The following is a 21,484-nucleotide window of genomic DNA, read 5'->3' on the forward strand; positions in this document are numbered from 1 at the left end:
CAATCAGAAGGTCAGTGGTTCGAATCCCCACGACGGGGTGAGCTCCCGTTACTCGGTCCCTGCTCCTGCCAACCTAGCAGTTTGAAAGCACATCAAAGTGCAAGTAGATAAATAGGTAGTGCTCCGGCGGGAAGGAAAACGGCGTTTCCGTGCGCTGCACTGGTTCACCAGAAGCGGCTTAGTCATGCTGGCCACATGACCCGGAAGCTGTACGCCGGCTCCCTCGGCCAATAAAGTGAGATGAGCGCTGCAACCCCAGAGTTGGTCATGACTGGACCTAATGGTCAAAGGTTCTTTTACCTTTACCTTAAACTGGTGGCTACGTTGCATCAAAGCAAGGAATATTCCACACTTCCCAGTGGATTTCCCCGTCTCTTTCCTTACGGCAAAAAGTCAGGTCTTTGAGGGAAGAGGGGTTAGTGGCTCAAGACCCCTGTAAACATTGCCTCACCTGAATCTGCCGGCATGTGACTGAATCCTAACCCACAACAGTTGTGGCATCTGGAAGCAGCCTTTGTTGAAGCTGGGACTGAAATGTCTGAGTCATTTTCAAGCAACCCTTTGCAGAGCAAATATTTTATTTGTAAAAAAAACCCCAGAGTGCCATGACAACCTGGCCTTTCATGGTTGTGTAGGGCGTAGATGAGATAACTGAGATGTTGACATTCTCAGCTGAGGCCTTGGAGGGGTACGCAAGTTTCATAGCTGTCAACTTACAGATTTGAAAATAAGGGACCAGCAGCCTTGAAAATAAGGGATCAGCAGCCAAAATAAGGGATTTTCAGAGCACTGGTATGTTCAACTTCTGAGCCCCTCCGAGCCAAAGGCAGAAAGTCCAGCCAGCAGCCAAACGAAGCCTCAAGCGGTGGTTCCCACAGCGCAGCAACCCGGCAAAGGGGATGCAGCAAGGAAAACCACCGCTGGGAAGCGCTGGGCAAAGGCGAGTCCCCAGGCAACGTGGCCGATTTGATTGGCACAAGGCATGCAAGCTCCACCTCCCAGTCATTCTTAGACTCCTTATTGGGTGAGCAACGCAGCCAAGCAACACAGTTGGAGCCTCACTCCTCCCTGGCCGGCAGGGAGGGAGGGAGAGGAGCTGCTTCCTTTGAAACCCGGGAAATTTAAGGGACATCATCAATAAGGGACAGCAGCGGGACACGGCGCTGGGATAAGGGACTTTCCTGCCAAATAAGGGACAGTTGACAGCTATGGCAAGTTTATTGACCTCAATGCTGACCCCGGAGTGTTGGTCAGGGAGAACAGATGACAGACTGCAGGGTGACTGCAGGACAACAGACAAGCAAGAGGGTGGAGAGAGAGAAAGAGATAGATGAGAAAAGAGATAGATGAAAGAGAGGGAGAGGGAGGGAGAGGCCCCTCCATAAATGGATTGCCACAGCCATTCAGAAAAAAAACAAAGTTTGCTGTTTGACAGTAGAACAGACTCCCTCAGAAGGTGATGGCTCTTCTTCCGTGGAGGTTTCCAAGCAGAGGTTGGATGGTCCTCTGTCATGGACGCTTTAGTTGAGGTTCCTGCCTTACAGGGGGTTGGACTAGATGACCCTTGGGGTCCCTTCTGACTCTACACTTCCATGATTCTATGTCTGGCTGCAGGCGGGTGAGCAGCCTGGCCTTTGAGCGCAGTGTCCTTTTACCGGGGGATGAGGCAGAACTGGTAGGGCCGAGGGATGCTTCCCAGCCCCGTGGACTCGGGTGTGATGTCAATGTCCTCGGGTTTCATCAAGGGCTTCAGCTTGAAGTTCTGCAGGATGGTGGTGAGGAAGATGAAGAGCTCCATGACAGCCAGGCTTTCTCCCAGGCACACCCGCTTCCCTGCAAAAGTGAGAAGGAAGAGGGACAGAAATGCCTCTGTGCCTTTGAGGGTCAGGCAAAGGAGGCTCTAATTTCTCCCTCCTCGCTCGAAGCATGTCCAAAACCTAAACCCAATTTTTCATCTTAAGAAATCGAACTTGATTCGCTCATGGAGACAGCATCCAGGAGAGCCAGACTCTCTCGGGGGCTTTCCATCCAGTGCCCCCAGCCCCTCCCTCCTTCCGAATTTGGGGCTGGTTTGTTGGGCATCCACGGATGAGACTGTGTTTTTCCGTACCCCTTTGAAGATTTTGGGAGGCTGATTACTCCCATCTCAGCCTCTAATTGCCCCATGGGAGCCGGAGCGATGGAATTTTCAGCCATCTTCCATGGCATCTCAAGTGGAAGTCGCTCTGACATCATTTGAAGGTGGGCTTAGGGATGGAGTCCCCAGGTTGCCCACAGTGGAGCAGACCTTCGTAGGGAATAGAGGAACCTTTGGATCCCTTCCAAGGGGCGCTTAATCTCCCCTCTAGGTAAAAGTAAAGGGACCCCTGACCATTAGGTCCAGTCGTGGCCGACTCTGGGTTTGCGGCGCTCATCTCACTTTATTGGCTGATGGAGCCGGCGTACAGCTTCCGGGTCATGTGGCCAGCATGACTAAGCCACTTCTGGCGAACCAGAGCAGCACATGGAAACACCGTTTACCTTCTTGCCAGAGCAGTACCTATTTATCTACTTGCACTTTGTCATGCTTTCGAACTGCTAGATTGGCAGGAGCAGGGACTGAGCAACGGGAGCACACCCCGTCATGGGGATTCAAACCACCGACCTTCTGATCGGCAAGCCCTAGGCTCTGTGGTTTAACCCACAGTGCCACCAGCATCCTGCCTTAATAGCCATAGGCCTGGAGCCAGGCGAGCCTCTCTGGGGAGTGCATTCCACAAATGGGGAGCCACCACCGAAAAGGCCCATAAGAAGAGTGGACCAGATGCGGGGCTAGATGTTCCCTTCCAACTCCACAGTTCTGTGATTTACGAGTGATCTCCCTGGGGAGGTTGTAGATTTTCCTTCCTTGGAGGTTTCAAAGCAGAGGTTGGGTGACCACCATGGATGCTTGAGTTGGGATTCCTGCACTGAATTGGGGTTCCTCCCAATTCTACAGTTCCATGATTCTCAGAGCCTGATGGATCCGGCCAAAGGAGGCCCACCTAGCCGGGCATCCTGTTCTCACAGTGGCCAACAAGATGCCCATGATGGGAAACCCACAGGCAGGAGCTGAACCCCTGTCCTGCCCTTACCTGCCGAGAAAGCCATGAAGGCATCGTTCTTCTTGAATCGCCCACTCTCGTCCAGGAAATGAGTCGGGTCAAAGGAGGTTGGATTCTTGAAGTGCGTGGGATCAAACTGAGATGTGCAGATCAGGGGGATGATGTTGAGGTCCTGTGGGTTGGAGGGAGAGGAGCAGGAGGAAGGCATGGTTGAGAACCAAGGGCAAGACAGGTGTTGAGTGATGGGGGTGGGGCTTAGCTCTAGGAGCACCTGTGCTACCTGCAGAAGGTCCCCATTTCCATAGGAATAGGAGAGCCACTGCTGGACAACACTGCCAATGTGGACAACACTGAGGTAGGTAGACCAGATGGTCCAACTTGCTGTGGCAGTCAATTACTATGTGTGAGTGACGTACTGTATTTTTTGCTCCATAAGATGCACTTTTTTCTTCCAAAAAAGTAGGGGGAAATGTCTGTGCGTCTTATGGAGCGAATATGTGGTCCCTGGAGCTGAATTGCCCAGGGGCAAGTAGCAGATCATGCTATTTTTTTGAAAAAGGGAAGTGGGTGTTGAAACAAAGCCACTGATCGTTTGCCAATTGGGGAGAGAGATAAGGGATGCTAGAGATAAAGGAGGCTGCCTGGGAGGGGGGAGGTAAAAGCCCATGGATCCTCAGGATTTTTGCATTGGTCACCCCAAATTCACCATCAGATCACATAGCATGTCCACGGCCACAGCATGAACCACAAAAATCACACACCCACTGTTGCCAGGGTCCGCAATGGTGCAAAAACGTGGCTACAAAGCACGGATCCACATGGATCCTCAGGATTTTTGCATTGGGCTACCCCAAACTCACCATCAAATCACATGTCTGTGGTCACAGCATGAACCACAAAAATCATACATCCACTGTTTCGTTCAGAATATTTCCCCACCTTGTTTTCCTCCTCTAAAAACTAGGTGTGTCTTATGGTCAGGTGCATCTTATGGAGCGAAAAATACGGGACCTTCAGTTGAGGGAAAGCTCTTCTGAGCTTAGCTCGGTGTGGCACAATGGCGAGAACGGTGGGCTCTGACCTGGGGAACCTGGGTTCGAATCCCCACTCAGTCATGAAGCCTAGTAGTGACCTTGGTTGAGTCAGTCACCACCTCTTCGCCTTGACCTACCTCCTAGGGTTGTTGTATGGGTGAAATGCGGAGGGGGAGGAGAACCCTTTGCACCAGCTTGAGCTCTTTGGAAGAAAAAGCTGGCATATAAATAAGGGCTGTCCCATGGAAGAGGGAAGAAGCTTGTCTCCTGCCGCTCTGGAGGGTAGGACTCGAACCCACAGCTTCAAGGAGATTCCGACTCAACATATGGAAAACCTTTCTGATGGAAAGAGCTCTTCAACAGTGGACTCTCCTTCCTTGGAGGTTTTCAAGCAGAGGTTGGATGTCCACCTGCCATGGATGCTTGAGTTGAGATTCCTGCATTGGGGGGGGGGGCTGGATGACCTTTGGGTGCCCCTGCCACGATTCTATGAAATGCCCTGTTTCCAATTCCACACCACAATGTAAAGGGAATGAGTGCGGAGTGCCTTCTGCTAAAAGGATGCATGGCCAGGTCTTGCACATCTAGGCTCAGAGGACAGATATCTTCCTAGCAGGCTTCAGGACAGCAGCCTATCGGGTGTCAAGGCAGAGTGCTGCCAATGGGGTCCATACAGAAGGAGACGGTTGCTGTCCCCCATGGGGTGCACTCCCCCCTTTCCCCACAAACCTTGGGGAGGGTGTATCCACGGAACTCGACATCTCGTGTGACGGTGTGGGGCACCGCCATGGGGACAATGTCGGCATAACGCTGGATCTCGTGGATGACGGCGTCCGTGTAGGGCATACGGCTCCTGTCCTCCATGCAGGGGCTGCGGTTCACCCCGATGACCCGGTCAATCTCTTCGTGGAGCTTCTCTGCGGCAAGGAAGGAGGGCGGGGAAAGCTGTAAAGGGGTCCCAGATGCGGTGATGGACAGGGAAATGGGCCGTGGTGGTCTGCAAGGGGTTAACGATGGGAAGAGCCCGTGTTGAGGGGGGTTGGCTGGGAGCAGAAAGGGAGGGGGCGCAGGGGTTTGGGAAGGCGAAAGCAGACGAAGATGCCCTAGAACAGGCACAAATACAAGATGGGTGACACCTGGCTTGAGAGCAGTGCATGTGAAAAGGATCTAGGAGTCTTGGTTGACCACAAACTTGACATGAGCCAACAGTGTGACGCGGCAGCTAAAAAAGCCGATGCAATTCTGGGCTGCATCAATAGGAGTATAGCATCTAGATCAAGGGAAGTAATAGTGCCACTGCATTCTGCTCTGGTCAGACCTCACCTGGAGTACTGTGTCCAGTTCTGGGCACCACAGTTCAAGAAGGACACTGACAAACTGGAACGTGTCCAGAGGAGGGCAACCAAAATGGTCAAAGGCCTGGAAACGATGCCTTATGAGGAACGGCTAAGGGAGCTGGGCATGTTTAGCCTGGAGAAGAGGAGGTTAAGGGGTGATATGATAGCCATGTTCAAATATATAAAAGGATGTCACATAGAGGAGGGAGAAAGGTTGTTTTCTGCTGCTCCAGAGAAGCGGACACGGAGCAATGGTTCCAAACTACAAGAAAGAAGATTCCACCTAAACATTAGGAAGAACTTCCTGACAGTAAGAGCTGTTCGACAGTGGAATTTGCTGCCAAGGAGTGTGGTGGAGTCTCCTTCTTTGGAGGTCTTTAAGCAGAGGCTTGACAACCATATGTCAGGAGTGCTCTGATGGTGTTTGCTGCTTGGCAGGGGGTTGGACTCGATGGCCCTTGTGGTCTCTTCCAACTCTATGATTCTATGATTCTAGACCCCCTTTGACCCATTGATTTCAATGAGCTTATTGAGCGTGATTCCAGCATGGCCCTGGGGGGTTGGGCTGGATGACCCTCGGGGTCCCTTCCAACTGCAATTCTATGAGCCTATGAAACCCGGGGTTCTAGCTCTTCCTTGGCATTTCTCTAGGTGAGACTTGGGCAGTTCAGAGCAACCTCAGAATGGACTAGAACAGGGGCCAAAAAACCTTTTCAGCAGGGGGCAAGTTCACTGTCCCTCAGACCATGTGGGGGGCTGGACCATATATTTTTTTGGGGGGAAATGAACAAATTCCTATGCCCCACAAATAACCCAGAGAGGCATTTTAAATAAAAGGACACATTCTACTCATGGATGCTGACCTTCCACCTCAGGGTGCCTCATGAGAATTCGGAGCCCGTATCTCAAAGTCGAGCTGACTGTCTCCGTCCCGGCAAAGAAGAGGTTCACTGTGGTCTTCGACATGGTGTCTTCGTTGAAGTGTGTGTCCGGGTTGTTTTTTTCCTGCAACAGGGATATGGGAGGGGCTGAGAAACCTTGACACTTTCAATGCAACTTGTGAAGAATACAGTGCAGGATCCCATCGTCTAACAAGGCCCCTCCGGGCATAATTTTCATTCTGCATCTGTGATGATTTGTGGCTATGATGATATTGCTCATTATGCAAACACACTTTCCACATCACACTGTTGGCGCCTGCAAAAGCGTTTTCTGCTTTGTTTCTGACCGGCGCACAAAGAACCGTAGCTTCCTGCTGAAATCCTGCAACTTTTTACCCACAAGAGTTGCCCCTCCGGGTGGCAATAGTCTGGGAACAGTTGGTCCCTTACCTTTCCTTCCCCGACCTGGCCACAGTGATCCATGCAACGGTCACCTCCAGGCTTGACTACTGTAATTCTCTCTATGTGGGGCTGCCCTTGAAGTTGTCCCAGAAACTCTAGCGGGTGCAGAATGCTGCAGCGAGGCTCCTCACGGGGTCTCTGCCATGGGAGCATATTCACCCAGTGCTTTTCCAGCTGCACTGGCTCCCGGTGGAGTACAGGGTCAGGTTCAAGCTGCTGGTCTTGACCTTTAAAGCCCTTTGTGGCTTAGGGCCCTCGTGTCTACGTGACCGCCTCTCCCTGTATGCCCCGTGGAGGACCCTAAGGTCCATAAACAGCAACACCCTAGAGGTCCCGGGCCCTAAGGAAGTCAGATTAGCCTCAACCAGAGCCAGGGCCTTTTCAACACTGGCCCCAGCCTGGTGGGACACTCTGTCTCATGAGACCAGGGCCCTGCGGGATCTGATTTCTTTCCACAGGGCCTGTAAGACAGAGTTGTTCCACCTGGCCTTTGGCTTGGAATCAACTTGATCCCCTCCCCCTCTTTCCTCTTTCCTTCTGTGATGGAACTCCTATTTGGGGACTTCCCTGGCTTTTTTCTGGCCCATGTAGGACCAGTCTGGATAGTTGGCCTTGGTGAAGATTTGACTTTTCATCCCCAAAAAGTTTCTACTGAAATGAGGCTGCATTTTAATGTTGTATTTTAATCTTGTTTTTAAGTTGTATTTTAATCAATTGTTTTATACCTGGTGTTAGCCGCCCTGAGCCCAGTCTTGGCTGGGGAGGGCGGGGTATAAATAAAATTTATTATTATTATTATTATTATTATTATTATTATTATTTGATTTGGAATTTGTATCCCACTTTTCCAACTGTAAATGTCAAGCGCAAAGCAGTTCACAATAATCGCAATGGCATTCCAAAACAACGAATGCTACAATTATTATAATATCAAACATGACATCATATAAATAAAGTAAACAACAGCAGTGAATTCATCAAAATAATTAATATAATTCAAGAGTAACCAATGCGAAGCAGGGGGCTGGATTAGATGACCTCTGGGGTGCCTTTCAACTCTACAGTTCTATGATTCTGAGACAGACTGGCTGCAATGTGCTTTTTGCTGGGCTTCCCTTGTGCTTGGTTTGGAAGCTGTAGTCTGTGCAGAATGCTGCAGCGTGGACCGAAGGATTACAAATTTGATCAAGGTGGAAGTCGGAGCTCTGGGGACATTTGGACTTGAAAGGAGTATGTTGGAGTACCCCATAGGCTCTTTTTTCAAGTATGGAGGGCTGGCTGGAAAAAATATGGATTCTGTTGGGCCGAAGCCTCTTCGAAATCTGGGGTTCAACATTAAGGACTATCAAAAAGGCCCGCAGAGAGGAACTGAAAGAGATTTAAAAGCCTCGGACGTGAGATCTCCAGGCTAGACAAGATATTGAGTTGATGAACACTTGTTGGGGACTGAAACCGGGAAAGGGGTGGGTGGAGTCTGGGAATCCAAAGGGTATATAACTATAACTTGCTTTGTTTTTATTTTGCTTTGCTATTTGTTTGGAACTGGGGAAAGTCGTGGAAGGGAAATTTTGGTCGACTTTAGGAAAAATGTTTAAGAATGAGCAACGATGTTCAAGTATTGATGTTTAAATTTGGATAATAAGGATTTGCTGAATTAATAATTTAAATTGGAATACAAGAAGGGGAGGTGTGAGGAGGTCTGAGAAATAAGTTAAATTAAAATAAGTAATTGGAATTATATGTGTTTCTAACTGTTTTTTTATACTTTTAAAATTTGGATTTTTGGATTTTTGTTATTTTTTGTTTAATTGTTGTTTTTGTGTGTGTTTTTTCCTGAAAATGCCAATAAATATTATTTTTTTAAAAAAACAGAATGCTGCAGCGTGATTGCTGACAGGAGCGAGCCCTTGTCAGCATATAACTCCTGTGTTGGAGTACTACAATATATCCAAAACAATGGGAGAAATTGGAAGGATCTCATAAGAGAAGATAGACAGGGATTGGAAGGTGTTTAAAGGATACTTGCAAAACCATATTGAAAAATCAGAACTCCTATTGGAATAAACAAGTTCCCTTTTAAATACTGGAATACCAAATAAGATGGATAACAATGTGTAATAGAAAAAGAAGCATGAAATTAGGTTAAAGGTGTGTGAAAGAAAGTAATAGAAGTGGAAAGAAATTGCAATTGAGTAGATGGGAATTCTAACACAAAGGTGGGGTGAGGGGTGGTGGGAAAAGGAATTATTTGTGGGATTGAGTGTAGGTATGTTTGAATATTTTTAAGGATTGTATGAAATGTATGTTTGTATATTCACAATATGTGTGCATCAATTTTATTACAATAAAAACGAATGATTGATTGCTGACAGGAGAGAGTCCTTGTCAGCATATAACTCCTGTGTTCAGAGATTCACTACAGGGCCAAGTTCAAGGTATTACTGTTAGTAACAACTTGGAACCAGTTTACCTGTGAGACTGCCTTGTTCCAAATAAGCCTGCTCAACCACTTCGAACGGTGGATCTGGCCCTGTTCCAGGTGCCAAACAACCCCCCTTCTGCATTTGTAAGATCTCAATATTTTATTGTGGCAGCACCTGCACTTTGGAACTCCCTGCCACTTGATACCAAGCAGGCGCCTTTGCCGTCCTTTTTTCGACGCCCCCTAAAAACATGTTTGTTTAAACAAACCTACCCAGATGCTTAGAAAGTTTGTGCGTGTCTTAATCCATTTTTAGTCTATTGCTATTTTTCCTTTTCAAAAGAAATCCCTGATTTTCCCCTTACTGATAATCTTATAGTTTCATCTTTTTTTGGTAGACCACTTTGAGGTTGTTGCTGCTGCTTTACAGTCGAGTAGTATATAAATTAGGTGATGTAAAATACTGTACTTTTTGCTCTATAAGACTCACTTTCTCCCTCCTAAAAAGTCAGGGGAAATGTGTGTGCGTCTTATGGAGCGAATGCAGGGTGCGCAGCTATCCCAGAAGCCAGAACAGCAAGAGGGATTGCTGCTTTCGCTGCGCAGCGATCCCTCTTGTTGTTCTGGCTTCTGAGATTCAGATTTTTTTTTCTTGTTTTCCTCCTCCAAAAACTAGGTGCGTCTTGTGGTCTGGTGCGTCTTATAGAGCGAAAAATACGGTAGCTAAACTGTAGTCGGTTGAGAAACCACTGCTATAGAAGCCTCCTCCTGCTCACAAAACTGGAATTTTCCTGGCTTCTTGGCAAAGAGGGAAGGAATATGGAATTAACGGCAGTTTCTTGGGACACTGAGGATACCTGCTGGATTTTGATGAGGAAGCAGTCGATGAAATCCCGGGGGTTGTTGACATCCAGAGTTTGCCGGTTCATCTCCAGCCGCTCGCCTACAAACTTGGCCAGCTTCAGGTAGTTTTTGTAGATCTGACGGTGAGGCCCAGGGACGTACTTCATGATCTTTGGGAAGCTGAAGAGCATCTAATAATAATAATAATAATAACAATAATTATTAATACCCCGCTCTTCTCGGTTCAAAAACTGGGCTCAAGGCGGCTAACAACAAATCTAAAACACTTTAAAACACTTAATTATAAACTTATAAAACAGCATAATTATAATTAATTATAAAAACAGCATAAAATACAGTAGAAAAACATGAATACAGTGGTACCTCGGGTTAAGTACTTAATTCGTTCCGAAGGTCCGTACTTAACCTGAAACTGTTCTTAACCTGAAGCACCACTTTAGCTAATGGGGCCTCCTGCTGCTGCCACGCCGCCGGAGCACGATTTTTGTTCTCAACCTGAAGCAAAGTTCTTAACCTGAAGCACTATTTCTGGGCTAGCGGAGTCTGTAACCTGAAGCGTATGTAACCTGAGGTACCACTGTAACAATAAAATTCAAAATCAAAAATCAATTTGATAATCCATAGGGCTAGATGGCTGAATTGGTCCTACTTGGGCCAGCGAGGAGACCAGGGGAGAATTAGCTGTGGGGTCTCAGAGCAGGTGATCTTCATAAAAGGGGAGGGGGAGGGAAGAGAAGGGAAATAAAAGATCAGGCTGAATTCAAATTAAAGGCCAGGGGAAATAGCTTTGTCTTACAGTCCTGACAGAAGGAGATTAAATCCTGCAGGGCCCTGGTCTCATGGGACAGAGCATTCGACCAGGTCGGAGCCATCACTGAGAAGGCTCTGGCCCTGGCGGAGGATAGTCTGACTTCCTTAGGGCCTGGGACCTCTAAACTATGGTTATTCATGGACCTTAAGGTCCTCTGCGGGGCAGACCAGGAGAGACGGTCCCGTAGATACGAGGGCCCTAAGAAGAGCCCTAGAAGAGGAGAAGAAGACCTCAGTTTGCGCACACCGCCCAGTGCATTCTCCATATCTGTCTTTTGATTGTGCCCATAAGAGGAGCCAGGCTGCCGTTTTGGACCAAAGTTCTACCTCGTCTAACTAACACCCCCAGCCCCAGTTCCCCTTCTCCCCATAGCTGTCAACTTACAGATTTGAAAATAAGGGACCAGCAGCCTCGAAAATAAGGGACCAGCAGCCAAAATAAGGGATTTTTCAAGGGGCACAGGTATGTTCAACTTCTGAGCCCCTCCGAGCCAAAGGCAGAAAGCCCAGCCAGCAGCCAAACGAAGCCTCAAGCGGTGGTTCCCACAGCACAGCAACCCGGCAAAGGGGATGCAGCAAGGAAAACCACCGTCACCTCTCCGCTGGGAAGCGCTGAGCAAAGGCGAGTCCCCAGGCAACGTGGCCGATTTGGTTGGCACAAGGCATGCAAGCTCCACCCCCCAGTCGTTCTGAGACTCCTTATTGGGTGAGCAACGCAGCCAAGCAACACAGTTGGAGCCTCCCTCCTCCCTGGCCGGCAGGGAGGGAGGGAGAGAGAGGAGCTGCTTCCTTTGAAACCCGGGAAATTTAAGGGACATCATCAATAAGGGACAGCAGCGGGACACAGTGCTGGGATAAGGGACTTTCCCGCCAAATAAGGGACAGTTGACAGCTATGCTTTTCCCCCGCTGGCTCGGGCTCACCTGTCCCCAGGTAGAGCTCATGAGCTTCCAGTTGCTGTTGATGAGGTCCAGCAACATGAGGAATTTCTTGTCTGTGTATTCAAAGCGGTCCCCAAAAACTAAGGTGCAGATGATGTTGGAGCCGGCGCAACTCAGGAAGAAGGTGGGATCAAAGGGTTTGCCTGGGAATAAAGAAAGAGGAAGCAGATCTATTGTTTTCAAAAGCATCTTTCACAGACTTCTAGTAACAGCCCCAACAGTCACCCTTCTCTTTTAATGGACTACCTGGGAAGGCGGTGGACTCTCCGATGAAGGCCAATGCTCAGGGACTTTTTAGCCATGATTCCTGCATTGAAGGGGGTTTGGCTAGATGACCCCTGGGGAGCCCTCCTACAGGTCTATGATTCCAACCTCTTGCTCTCCTGATGTTTACAGATGTTTGCAGTTTCTACAATGGTTGTGCTGGCCTGGGTTGATGGGCTTTGTAGCCCAAGACATCCAGAGAGCAACAGGTTTGTGAAGACTGAAATGGAATAATAATAATAATAATACTTATTTTATTTATTATTTATACTCCGCCCATCTGGATATCCCTAAACTAAGGAGCCCTGTTCGCATCCTGAGTAGAACGTAACATGCGACTGCGCATGCGTGGGTCGCGTTTCGCCGCTTCCGTGCATGCACGTGACGTCATTTTGAGCGTCTGCGCATGTGCGAGCGGTGAAACCCGGAAGTAATGTGCTCCGTTACTTCTGGGTCGCCGTGGAGTGTAACTTGAAAACACTCAACCTGAAGCATATTTAACCCGAGGTATGACTGTATGAGCTAAGGCCACCTGTCATGGATTCCTTAGTTGAGATTCCTGCATTGCAGGGGGGTTGGACTAAATGACCCCTGGGTGTACCTTCCAGCTCTATGATCCTATGATTTCATCATAATTTAAATCACAGAAAGTCTTTTCATCAGTTTGTTTTCAGTAGGGGGAAAGAGCCCAACATTACTGAAGAAGAAGAGGAAGAAGAGTTTGGATTTGATATCCCGCCTTTCACTTCCTTTAAGGAGTCTCAAAGCGGCTAACATTCTCCTTTCCCTTCCTCCCCCACAACAAACACTCTGTGGGGTGAGTGGGGCTGAGAGACTTCAGAGAAGTGTGACTGGCCCAAGGTCACCCAGCAGCTGCAGATGGAGGAGCAGGGAAGCGAACCCGGTTCACCAGATTACATGACTACTGCTCTTAACCACTACACCACACTGGCTCTGAAGGATCCATTAATAAACACACTCCTTTATTTTCTGCTTCTTTTCTCTCTCTCGGACCAGATTTTAATATAATAATATTTATTTATGTGCTTGTATCCCAGCTTTTCCTCCGAGGAGCTTGAAGTGAGCGGTATACACGGCTCTCTTCCTCGTTTAACCCCCACAACAACCCTATTCCAGAAAATGTTGGGAAATCCCTTTCCTCCCTTCCCCTGCCCCTGGGCAGCCCCTTCCCCATCAACCTTCAGTTTTGTGGAACTCAGCCACCAGGAACTGAGCCTCTTCCTTGATCCGCTCCTCAATGGATCTCTTCCCCATCCCAAAGTTCTTGAAGGTGCTGATGGCAAACCTGCGCAGCTGCCTCCAGCGCTCCCCAGTGCCGTACACGATCCCTGAGGGAAAAGAAAAGGATAAGCCCAGAGCCATCCAGTGGCATGAACCCCCAGTGAGAAGCCCCTAACTCAGGTGTTCCATTACTTTTTCAAGCCCACAGCCCCCTTGGTCCCATAAACTCATCCCCAGCATATCCACCCTACTCTGTCGAAAGCCTTATTCAAAATACTGGTCTACACAGCCCACTAAGGGAGATAATGATCCATTAACATTCAAAACAGTCTCAATTGCTTGCACTTTTATTTAAATTCCAGCTAAAACTATTTAGTGGATTCAACAAAAAATGATGAACTTGATACAGGCTTTTCAATGATACAGGCTTTTCAAAGTCTGATAGTCATTTAACCAATTCATTTAACGCTTTTTTAGGGATATCCAAATCTGTGATTCCTAGTAGGTAAGCTTCTGGTTTTTTGCTGAAAGATGTTTTAAACATATTTTCCAATTCTGTTCCAATGTCTGATCCCTTTTCAAAGCCATCCAACTTGGTGGCCACCCCTGCATCCTGTGGCAGTGAGTTCCGTAGTTTAACTCTGTTGCTGCGTGACTTTCTTTTATGTGTACTTGTAACATTTAACTTCGCCAGATGCCCATGAATCCTAGTGTTACCAAAGAGGGAGGAAAGCCTTTTCTCAAGCCACTTTCTCCATGCCAAGCATCATTTTATAGCCTGCTATGGTGGCGCTGCGGTCTAAACCACTGAGCCTTTTGAGTTTGCCGATCGGAAGGTCAGTGGTTCAAATCCCCGCGACGGGGCGAGCTCCCATTGCTCTGTCCCAGCTCCTGCCTGCCTAGCAGTTCAAAAGCATACCGGTGCAGGTTGATACAGTGATACCTCTAGTTACAGACTCGATCCGTTCCGGGGTACTGTTTGCACCCCAAAAAGTCTGCAACTAGAATGCACGTGCGTGGTGCCATAGAGCGCTTCTGCGCATGCATGAGGTGCACAGAGCGCTTCTGTGCATGCACGCGGGGCGAAACCTGGAAGTATACACTTCCGGGTTTGCATCCTTCGTATCCTGAAAAAACACAGCTGGAGACTGACGTAACAAGAGGTACGACTATAAATAGGTACTGCTGCAGCGGGAAAGTAAACGGTGTTTCCACGCACTCTGGCACTCGTCACGGTCCTCCGTTTAGTCATGCTGGTCACATGACCCGGAAAACTGTCTGTGGACAAACGCCAGCTCCCCCGGCCTGAAAGCGAGATGAGCGCTACAACCCCACAGTCGCCTTTGACTGGGCTTAACCGTCCAGGGGTCCTCTAACTTTACCTTTTTATCATATAGCCTCTGACTTGCCTTTCCATTGGGAGGCCAGCTTTCCAATACCTGGTTTGAAGTCACTTAAAAAGGTAAAGGTAAAGGGACCCCTGCCCATTAGGTCCAGTCGTGGCCAACTCTGGGGTTGCGGCGCTCATCTCGCTTTATTGGCCGAGGGAGCCGGCGTACAGCTTCCGGGTCATGTGGCCAGCATGACTAAGCCGCTTCTGGCGAACCAGAGCAGCACATGGAAACACTGTTTACCTTCCCGCTGGAGCGATACCTATTTATCTACTTGCACTTTTGACGTGCTTTCGAACTGCTAGGTTGGCAGGAGCAGGGACTGAGCAACAGGAGCTCACCCCGTCACGGGGATTCGAACCACAGACCGTCCTTGACTCTGTGGTTTAACCCAAAGCGCTACCTGCGTCCCATAAAGTCACTTAGCAGGAGTCTTAAACCACCAGTTCCGGGGCTCCCCTGCTGCCCCCTTGCCTCTTAGCACCCCCTCGGTAATCTCACCCCCTACTTGGGGAGCCACTGCAACGCTTCCTTTTCGAAATCAGCACCCCCCCATTTCCTCACCGTTCCCTTTGCTCCACATCTGGACGGCAGGGAAGTCTCCTCGGCCGCTGAACTCCTCTGCCTTGTCAATCAAAGCCTCCTTGAGCACTTGGTAGCCAGAGAGGACCACGCAAGGCCGGGAGCCCAGGTGGAAGGTGTACATTGGCCCGTAGGTCTTGCTAAGCTGCAAAGAGGAAAGGAAGCAGGAAGTTGTTTAGGATAGGGTCACCATATTTGAAAAAGTGAAAATCTGGACACAAAAGATGTTGAGCTTTTCTTAGTTTTGCCTAAAGTTGTTGAGCTTTTCGGTTTGCAAACTTTCAAAAAAAAAAAAAATGAATTTTTTAAGCTATTTTTAAGGAAATTTGCCAAAATCCACACTGCTGATAACATCTTAAAAAGTAGAGACATCACCTTGCCGACAAAGGTCCGTATAGTCAAAGCTATGGTTTTCCCAGTAGTGATGTATGGAAGTGAAAGCTGGACCATAAAGAAGGCTGATCGCTGAATAATTGATGCTTTTGAATTATGGAGCTGGAGGAGACTCTTGAGAGTCCCATGGACTGCAAGAAGATCAAACCTCTCCATTCTGAAGGAAATCAGCCCTGAGTGCTCACTGGAAGGACAGATCCTGAAGCTGAGGCTCCAAGACTTTGGCCACCTCATGAGAAGAGAAGACTCCCTGGAAAAGACCCTGATGTTGGGAAAGATGGAGGGCGCAAGGAGAAGGGGACGGCAGAGGACGAGATGGTGGGACAGTGTTCTTGAAGCTACCAGCATGTTTGACCAAACTGCGGGAGGCCGTGGAAGACAGGAGTGCCTGGCGTGCTCTGGTCCAGGGGGTCACAAAGAGTCGGACACAACTAAATGAATAAACAATAACAACACTGCTGACATGGGTGCCATAAATCTGGGTTTTCCTGGACATTTCAGCATTTTCCGCCTGGACACTGTTTCCTCTGGCTCTATCTGGGAAATTCTGGTTGTATGGCAGCCCTAATTTAGGACAGCCGTGGCTTCATCTTCTGGGTCTTCTTGAGGCAAGAGGAGAGTAACAGAAACCAAAAAACACCCTTAAAACCTGTTTTTTAGGGAAGGCTGCTTGAAATTGCACCACACATGGCATCACAGTCCTTTGCAAATGTAACAAAAATGCTTTCTTCTCTATTGCCTAATAGCCTGAGAGGTTGAGATAAACTTGCCACATATGATCACTTATGGTGGGAATGTAGATTGGCGCGAGAAATTTGGAATTTAATTTTGATGGGAATGATACTACTAAACAGACCGTTTCTTGTTGTCCAAAATTAATGATACCAAATATTTTTTGATGATGCCAATATATTGTCAAAATGATTCATCTTATGCATGATCTTGGCCGCTCAATGGAAAGTAGCCCCAAGATGTCCCCCACAAAGAAAAATATGCATAATTTGAGGTTTTGACAAGGCCTGGGACCTCCAAATGATTTTTATGTGACTTGGCATTCCTTTATTGCATATACAGCAGAGGCATCATTTTCAAGTCAGCTCTTGTCACAAGCCTGGCAAATCTGGAACTAGATTCCATGATCACACTGATATTTTATATTTGGATTTTGTTATTTTAATCCATGCAACTGTACTCATTATGTGTGACTATTTAATAGTTTTGTTTTTCATCTTGTCATTTTCATTTGCTGTTGTAACTGTTCTCTATGTTTTATGTACATTATGAATATATATATATATCAATCAAATGAAATCAGCATCTTAAAAAGCAGAGACATCACCTTGCCAACAAAGGTCTGTATATAGATAGGTAGCCGTGTTGGTCTGCCATAGTCAAAACAAAATAAAAAAATTCCTTCCAGTAGCACCTTAAAGACCAACTAAGTTAGTTCTAGGTATGAGCTTTCGTGTGCATGCACACTTCTTCAGATATCTGAAGAAGTGTGCATGCACACGAAAGCTCATACCTAGAACTAACTTAGTTAGTCTTTAAGGTGCTACTGGAAGGAATTTTTTTAATTTGAAAGGTCTGTATAGTTAAAGCCATGGTTTTCCCAGTAGTGATGTATGGAAGTGAAAGCTGGACCATAAAGAAGGCTGATTGCCGAAGAATGGATGCTTTTGAATTCTGGTGCTGGAGGAGACTCTTGAGAATCCCATGGACTGCAAGACGATCAAACCCATCCATTCTGAAGGAAATCAGCCCTGAGTGCTCACTGGAAGGACAGATCCTGAAGCTGAGGCTCCAATTCTTTGGCCACCTCATGAGAAGAGAAGACTTCCTGGAAAAGAGCCTGATGTTGGGAAAGATGGAGGGCACAAGGAGAAGGGGACGACAGAGGACAAGGTGGTTGGACAGTGTTCTCGAAGCTACCAGCATGAGTTTGATCAAACTGCGGGAGGCAGTGGAAGACAGGAGTGCCTGGCGTGCTCTGGCCCAGGGGGCCATGAAGTGTCGGACACAACTAAATGACTAAACAACAACAACATGAAATCAAATCACTAATCCAGCCTTCCACAGCCTGGTTTCACTCCACATCAGCATGCTTTAAAAAAATAAAGAAAAAGAAAGAAAATACCTGCTGAGAATCCTTCAGCATTTTACTGCAAATTTCTCCTACTGTGGACATTTTTGCAGTTCTGCCTAATAAGCACAATTTGGCAATTTCCCCTAATGCGTCTGTGCATGTCATTTGCACTATTATTTGTCTTTTAGCACACAGTTCACCCTCTGTCCCCAGACATGCATTTTTTTTTGCACCCATTGCTCGGCCAGGGAACTTTACTGCAAAATTCAGAGAAGTGCAAATTTCAGAGAACAGCCGTGATTCGGTACATAGCTTCTTCTGGAAAGCACAGATCTGGATGTTTCATCTTTAAATGTGATCAAATAAAATTCCTCCCCACCCCACCCCTAGTCGACACTTAATTGCTTGCATATTGACTGCTGACTAGTTTTACCGCTGAGCAAACTACACACGAAAGCATGACACTTGGCCGGTTTCAAATTTGTGGAGATAGAAAGTCCCAGGTCCTCTTTCTCTGGGCTCCTCCAGATATGCTCTTGTGCTGCATAATAATAATAATAATTTATTTGTACCCCGCCCATCTGGCTGGGTTTCCCCAGCCACTCTTGGCAGCTTCCACAAAGACCAAAAATACACTAATATGTCATACATTAAAAACTTCCCTGAACAGGGCTGCCTTAAGATGTCTTCTGAATGTCAGGTAGTTGCTTATCTCTTTGACATCTGGTGGGAGGGCGTTCCATAGGGCAGGCACCACTACCGAGAAGGCCCTCTGCCTGGTTCCCTGTAGCTTTGCTTCTCACAATGAGTGAACTGCCAGAAGGCCCTCGGTGCTGGATCTCAGCGTCCGGGCAGGCCAATGGGAGTGGAGATGCTCCTTCAGGTATACTGGGCCGAGGCCATTTAGGGCTTTAAAGGTCAGCACCAACACTTTGAATTGTGCTCGGAAACGTACTGGGAAACAATGTAGGTGTTTCAAGACCGGTGTTATGTGGTCTTGGCGGCCGCTCCCAGTCACCAGTGTAGCTGCTGCATTCTGGATTAGTTGTAGTTTCCGGGTCACCTTCAAAGGTAGCCCCACGTAGAGCACATTGCAGTAGTCCAAGTGGGAGATAACTAGAGCATGCACCACTCTGACGAGACAGTTCGCAGGCAGGTAGGGTCTCAGCCTGCGTACCAGGTGGAGCTGGTAAACAGCTGCCCTGGATACAGAATTGACCTGCGCCTCCATGGACAGCTGTGAGTCCAAAATGACTCCCAGGCTGCACACCTGGTCCTTCAGGGGCACAGTTACCCCATTCAGGACCAGGGAGTCCTCCACACCAGCCCGCCCCCGTCCCCCCAAAACAGTACTGTCTTGTCAGGATTCAACCCCAATCCATTAGCTGCCATCTATCCTCCAACCGGCACTCACACAGGACCTGCACTGCCTTCGCTGGTTCTGATTCAGGCACAAATCTGAGTTTCAAAGTTCCAAAGTGGATTTTTTTGCCCCTCATTTCCCCTGTGAAAACCCACCAACTCACGGAAAACTGGAATTGCCATTTGTTTCTGTTCATCATTAAAGAGCAGGTTTTCCTAGGCTGTGCCTAGAAAGTGCAGGGCAAAACGTAATTATGGGCAAGTCCTCTGTCTCGCTCCCCTCCTTGTCCTACAGGCAGAAAGCCGAGGCTTACAGCTTCTCCCTTACCCCATTCTCCCCCTGGGCTAAGACCCCAAAGTTGGTCCCCATGCAATGCAGAAAAAGAGGGTGCCCCCTTCGACGGGAAACCTGAGCCCCTTCTAACTCCAGCCTCTTCTTGCTTGAACTGAATGGCAACTGAGGCAGAAAGAGCTCATTTTCAAATACTGGGGCTCAAGACTGCTTAAAATTATTATTATTATTATTATTATTATTATTATTATTATTATTATCATCATTAAAATCTGTATACCACCCTATACCTATAGATCACAGGGCACTCAACAACATAAAATTACAATATAAAATGATGAACTGAAGAACAACAACCGCAGCAACAACAACAAACCCTAGTCCCTAGTACTCAAGGAGCTGCTACTAGCTCTGAAGATCATAAAGCGACAGAATGATGCTTTGTGCATCCCCAGAGGCACTTTCATTGCTCTTTCTCAGTTTCTCTGGCTGAAGCCCCCCTTTTATGCTTCTCCTGCCCTCAAAATCCTGGCACTGTAGGTGAGGATATAAACAGAAAGGATTGTAAGTTATTTTTATATGCAGCGACGGCAGCAAGAATATTATTGGCACAAAAGTGGAAGCAAGAAGAATTACCGACGAAAGAAGAATGGAGAACGAAATTGATGGACTATGCAGAATTAGATACACTAACAGGAAGGATTCGAAACCTGCGAGATCAGAGATTCTCAGAAGACTGGAGTAAATTTACAGACTATTTGAAAAGTAATTGTGATGGACAGATTATGCTAGTAGGTTTGCAAGACGTTTCGTAAGGTGAATTATTTGAAATATTGCAAAAAAAGACGATGAGGAGAACTATTCGTTAAAGATAATTAAAGGTAATATGAAATTAAGAAATGCATAATAAGCGATAAGAATGGAAAATCATCAGAGGTGTTGACGGAAGTCCCAAAAAAATATTGTACAGTGGTACCTCAGGTTACATATGCTTCAGGTTACATACACTTCAGGTTACACACTCCGCTAACCCAGAAATATTACCTCGGGTTAAGAACTTTGCTTCAGGATGAGAACAGAAATCGTGCTCCGGCAGTGTGACAGCAGCAGGAGCTAAAATGGTGCTTCAGGTTAAGAACAGTTTCAGGTTAAGAACAGACCTTCGGAACGAATTAAATACTTAACCAGAGGTACCACTGTATCAGATGTGAAGTTCTGTTGTATGAATGTTAATTAATACGTTAAAAATGAATAAAAATGTATTTTTTAAAAAAGAACCAAAATCCGTCCTGCTTTCCTGCCTGATGTGGACATTGTAAAATCACTCCCCCGACACACACCCCCCAACATGGCTGTCGTGGTCTCACTTCTTTCAGGGAATTTATCAGCTCCTTGATGTCCACTTGGTGCATGTTTCCGATGAAGGGGAGCGGGGCTGGCCCCGGAGGAAGGGTCCTGAACTTCTTTCTCGACGAGAAGTGGAGGAAGAGGAGGCACGAGACGACCATGGCCAGGAGGATGCCAAAGACCCCGCCAAAATCTATCCTGGAGAGAAAGAGCTCCATTTCGCCGTCCGCGGTCTGCAGAGTCACAGTGTCTGTGATTTCGCCTGGAGGGGGATGTTATATAGATGCCCGAGAGACCAGCTTCTAACTGGCTGGAACAAGCTCCCCTTGGCAAACAATGCCTGCCCTCAGCTGTCATTTGCTAACCTCATGTTTGCCGTTGGAGGAATCTTTCTGGCAGAGACGCGGAATGAAAACAAGCTGGTTCTGCTTAGCCCTCAATGAAGACCAGATGCAGGCCCATTTTGCTCTGCGTTCAGTGGCTTGAGAAACAGCATATATACAACGGTAACGAGATCCAACCTCTTATTTCTTACGAAATGCTGCATTTTCATACCTAAGAACATAAGATGCTGCATTTTAATGTTGTACTTTAATCTTGTTTTTAAGTTGCATTTTAATCAATTGTTTTATACTTGGTGATACTTTCATGGGCTCCATGATTACTGCAGATGGTGACAGCAGCCATGAAA

General features: G+C 47.4%; 1 protein-coding gene across 1 annotated transcript; it reads right to left on the bottom strand.

Moving 5' to 3' along the window:
- Window positions 1–1,199: 1,199 nt before the first annotated feature.
- LOC310851496 (cytochrome P450 2F3-like) lies at window positions 1,200–21,054 on the bottom strand. The gene is made up of 9 exons (XM_083753989.1): window positions 20,814–21,054; window positions 15,296–15,458; window positions 13,298–13,447; window positions 11,817–11,977; window positions 10,077–10,253; window positions 6,318–6,459; window positions 4,847–5,034; window positions 3,114–3,255; window positions 1,200–1,833 (listed from the first exon to the last, which is right to left on the bottom strand). The coding sequence occupies exons 1-9, from the start codon at window positions 21,009–21,011 to the stop codon at window positions 1,652–1,654; spliced, it is 1,503 nt and encodes a 500-aa protein (XP_083610115.1). The 5' UTR covers window positions 21,012–21,054; the 3' UTR covers window positions 1,200–1,651.
- Window positions 21,055–21,484: the final 430 nt, after the last annotated feature.

This window comes from Podarcis gaigeae (assembly GCF_964106915.1).
Source record: "Podarcis gaigeae genome assembly, chromosome: 8".
In the NCBI taxonomy this organism is placed as follows: Eukaryota; Metazoa; Chordata; class Lepidosauria; order Squamata; family Lacertidae; genus Podarcis; species Podarcis gaigeae.

Bases quoted from the DNA above. Each gene is read 5' to 3' on its own strand.
- LOC310851496 (XM_083753989.1), bottom strand. From the start codon at position 21,011: ATGGAGCTCTTTCTCTCCAGGATAGATTTTGGCGGGGTCTTTGGCATC. The intron at 5,035-6,317 runs GTCAGCATCCAT...TCCTTGCCGCAG, and splicing joins GAGGCACCCTGAGGTGGAAG to AGAAGCTCCACGAAGAGATT. The intron at 3,256-4,846 runs GTTTGTGGGGAA...TCCAACCCACAG, and splicing joins GTGGATACACCCTCCCCAAG to GACCTCAACATCATCCCCCT.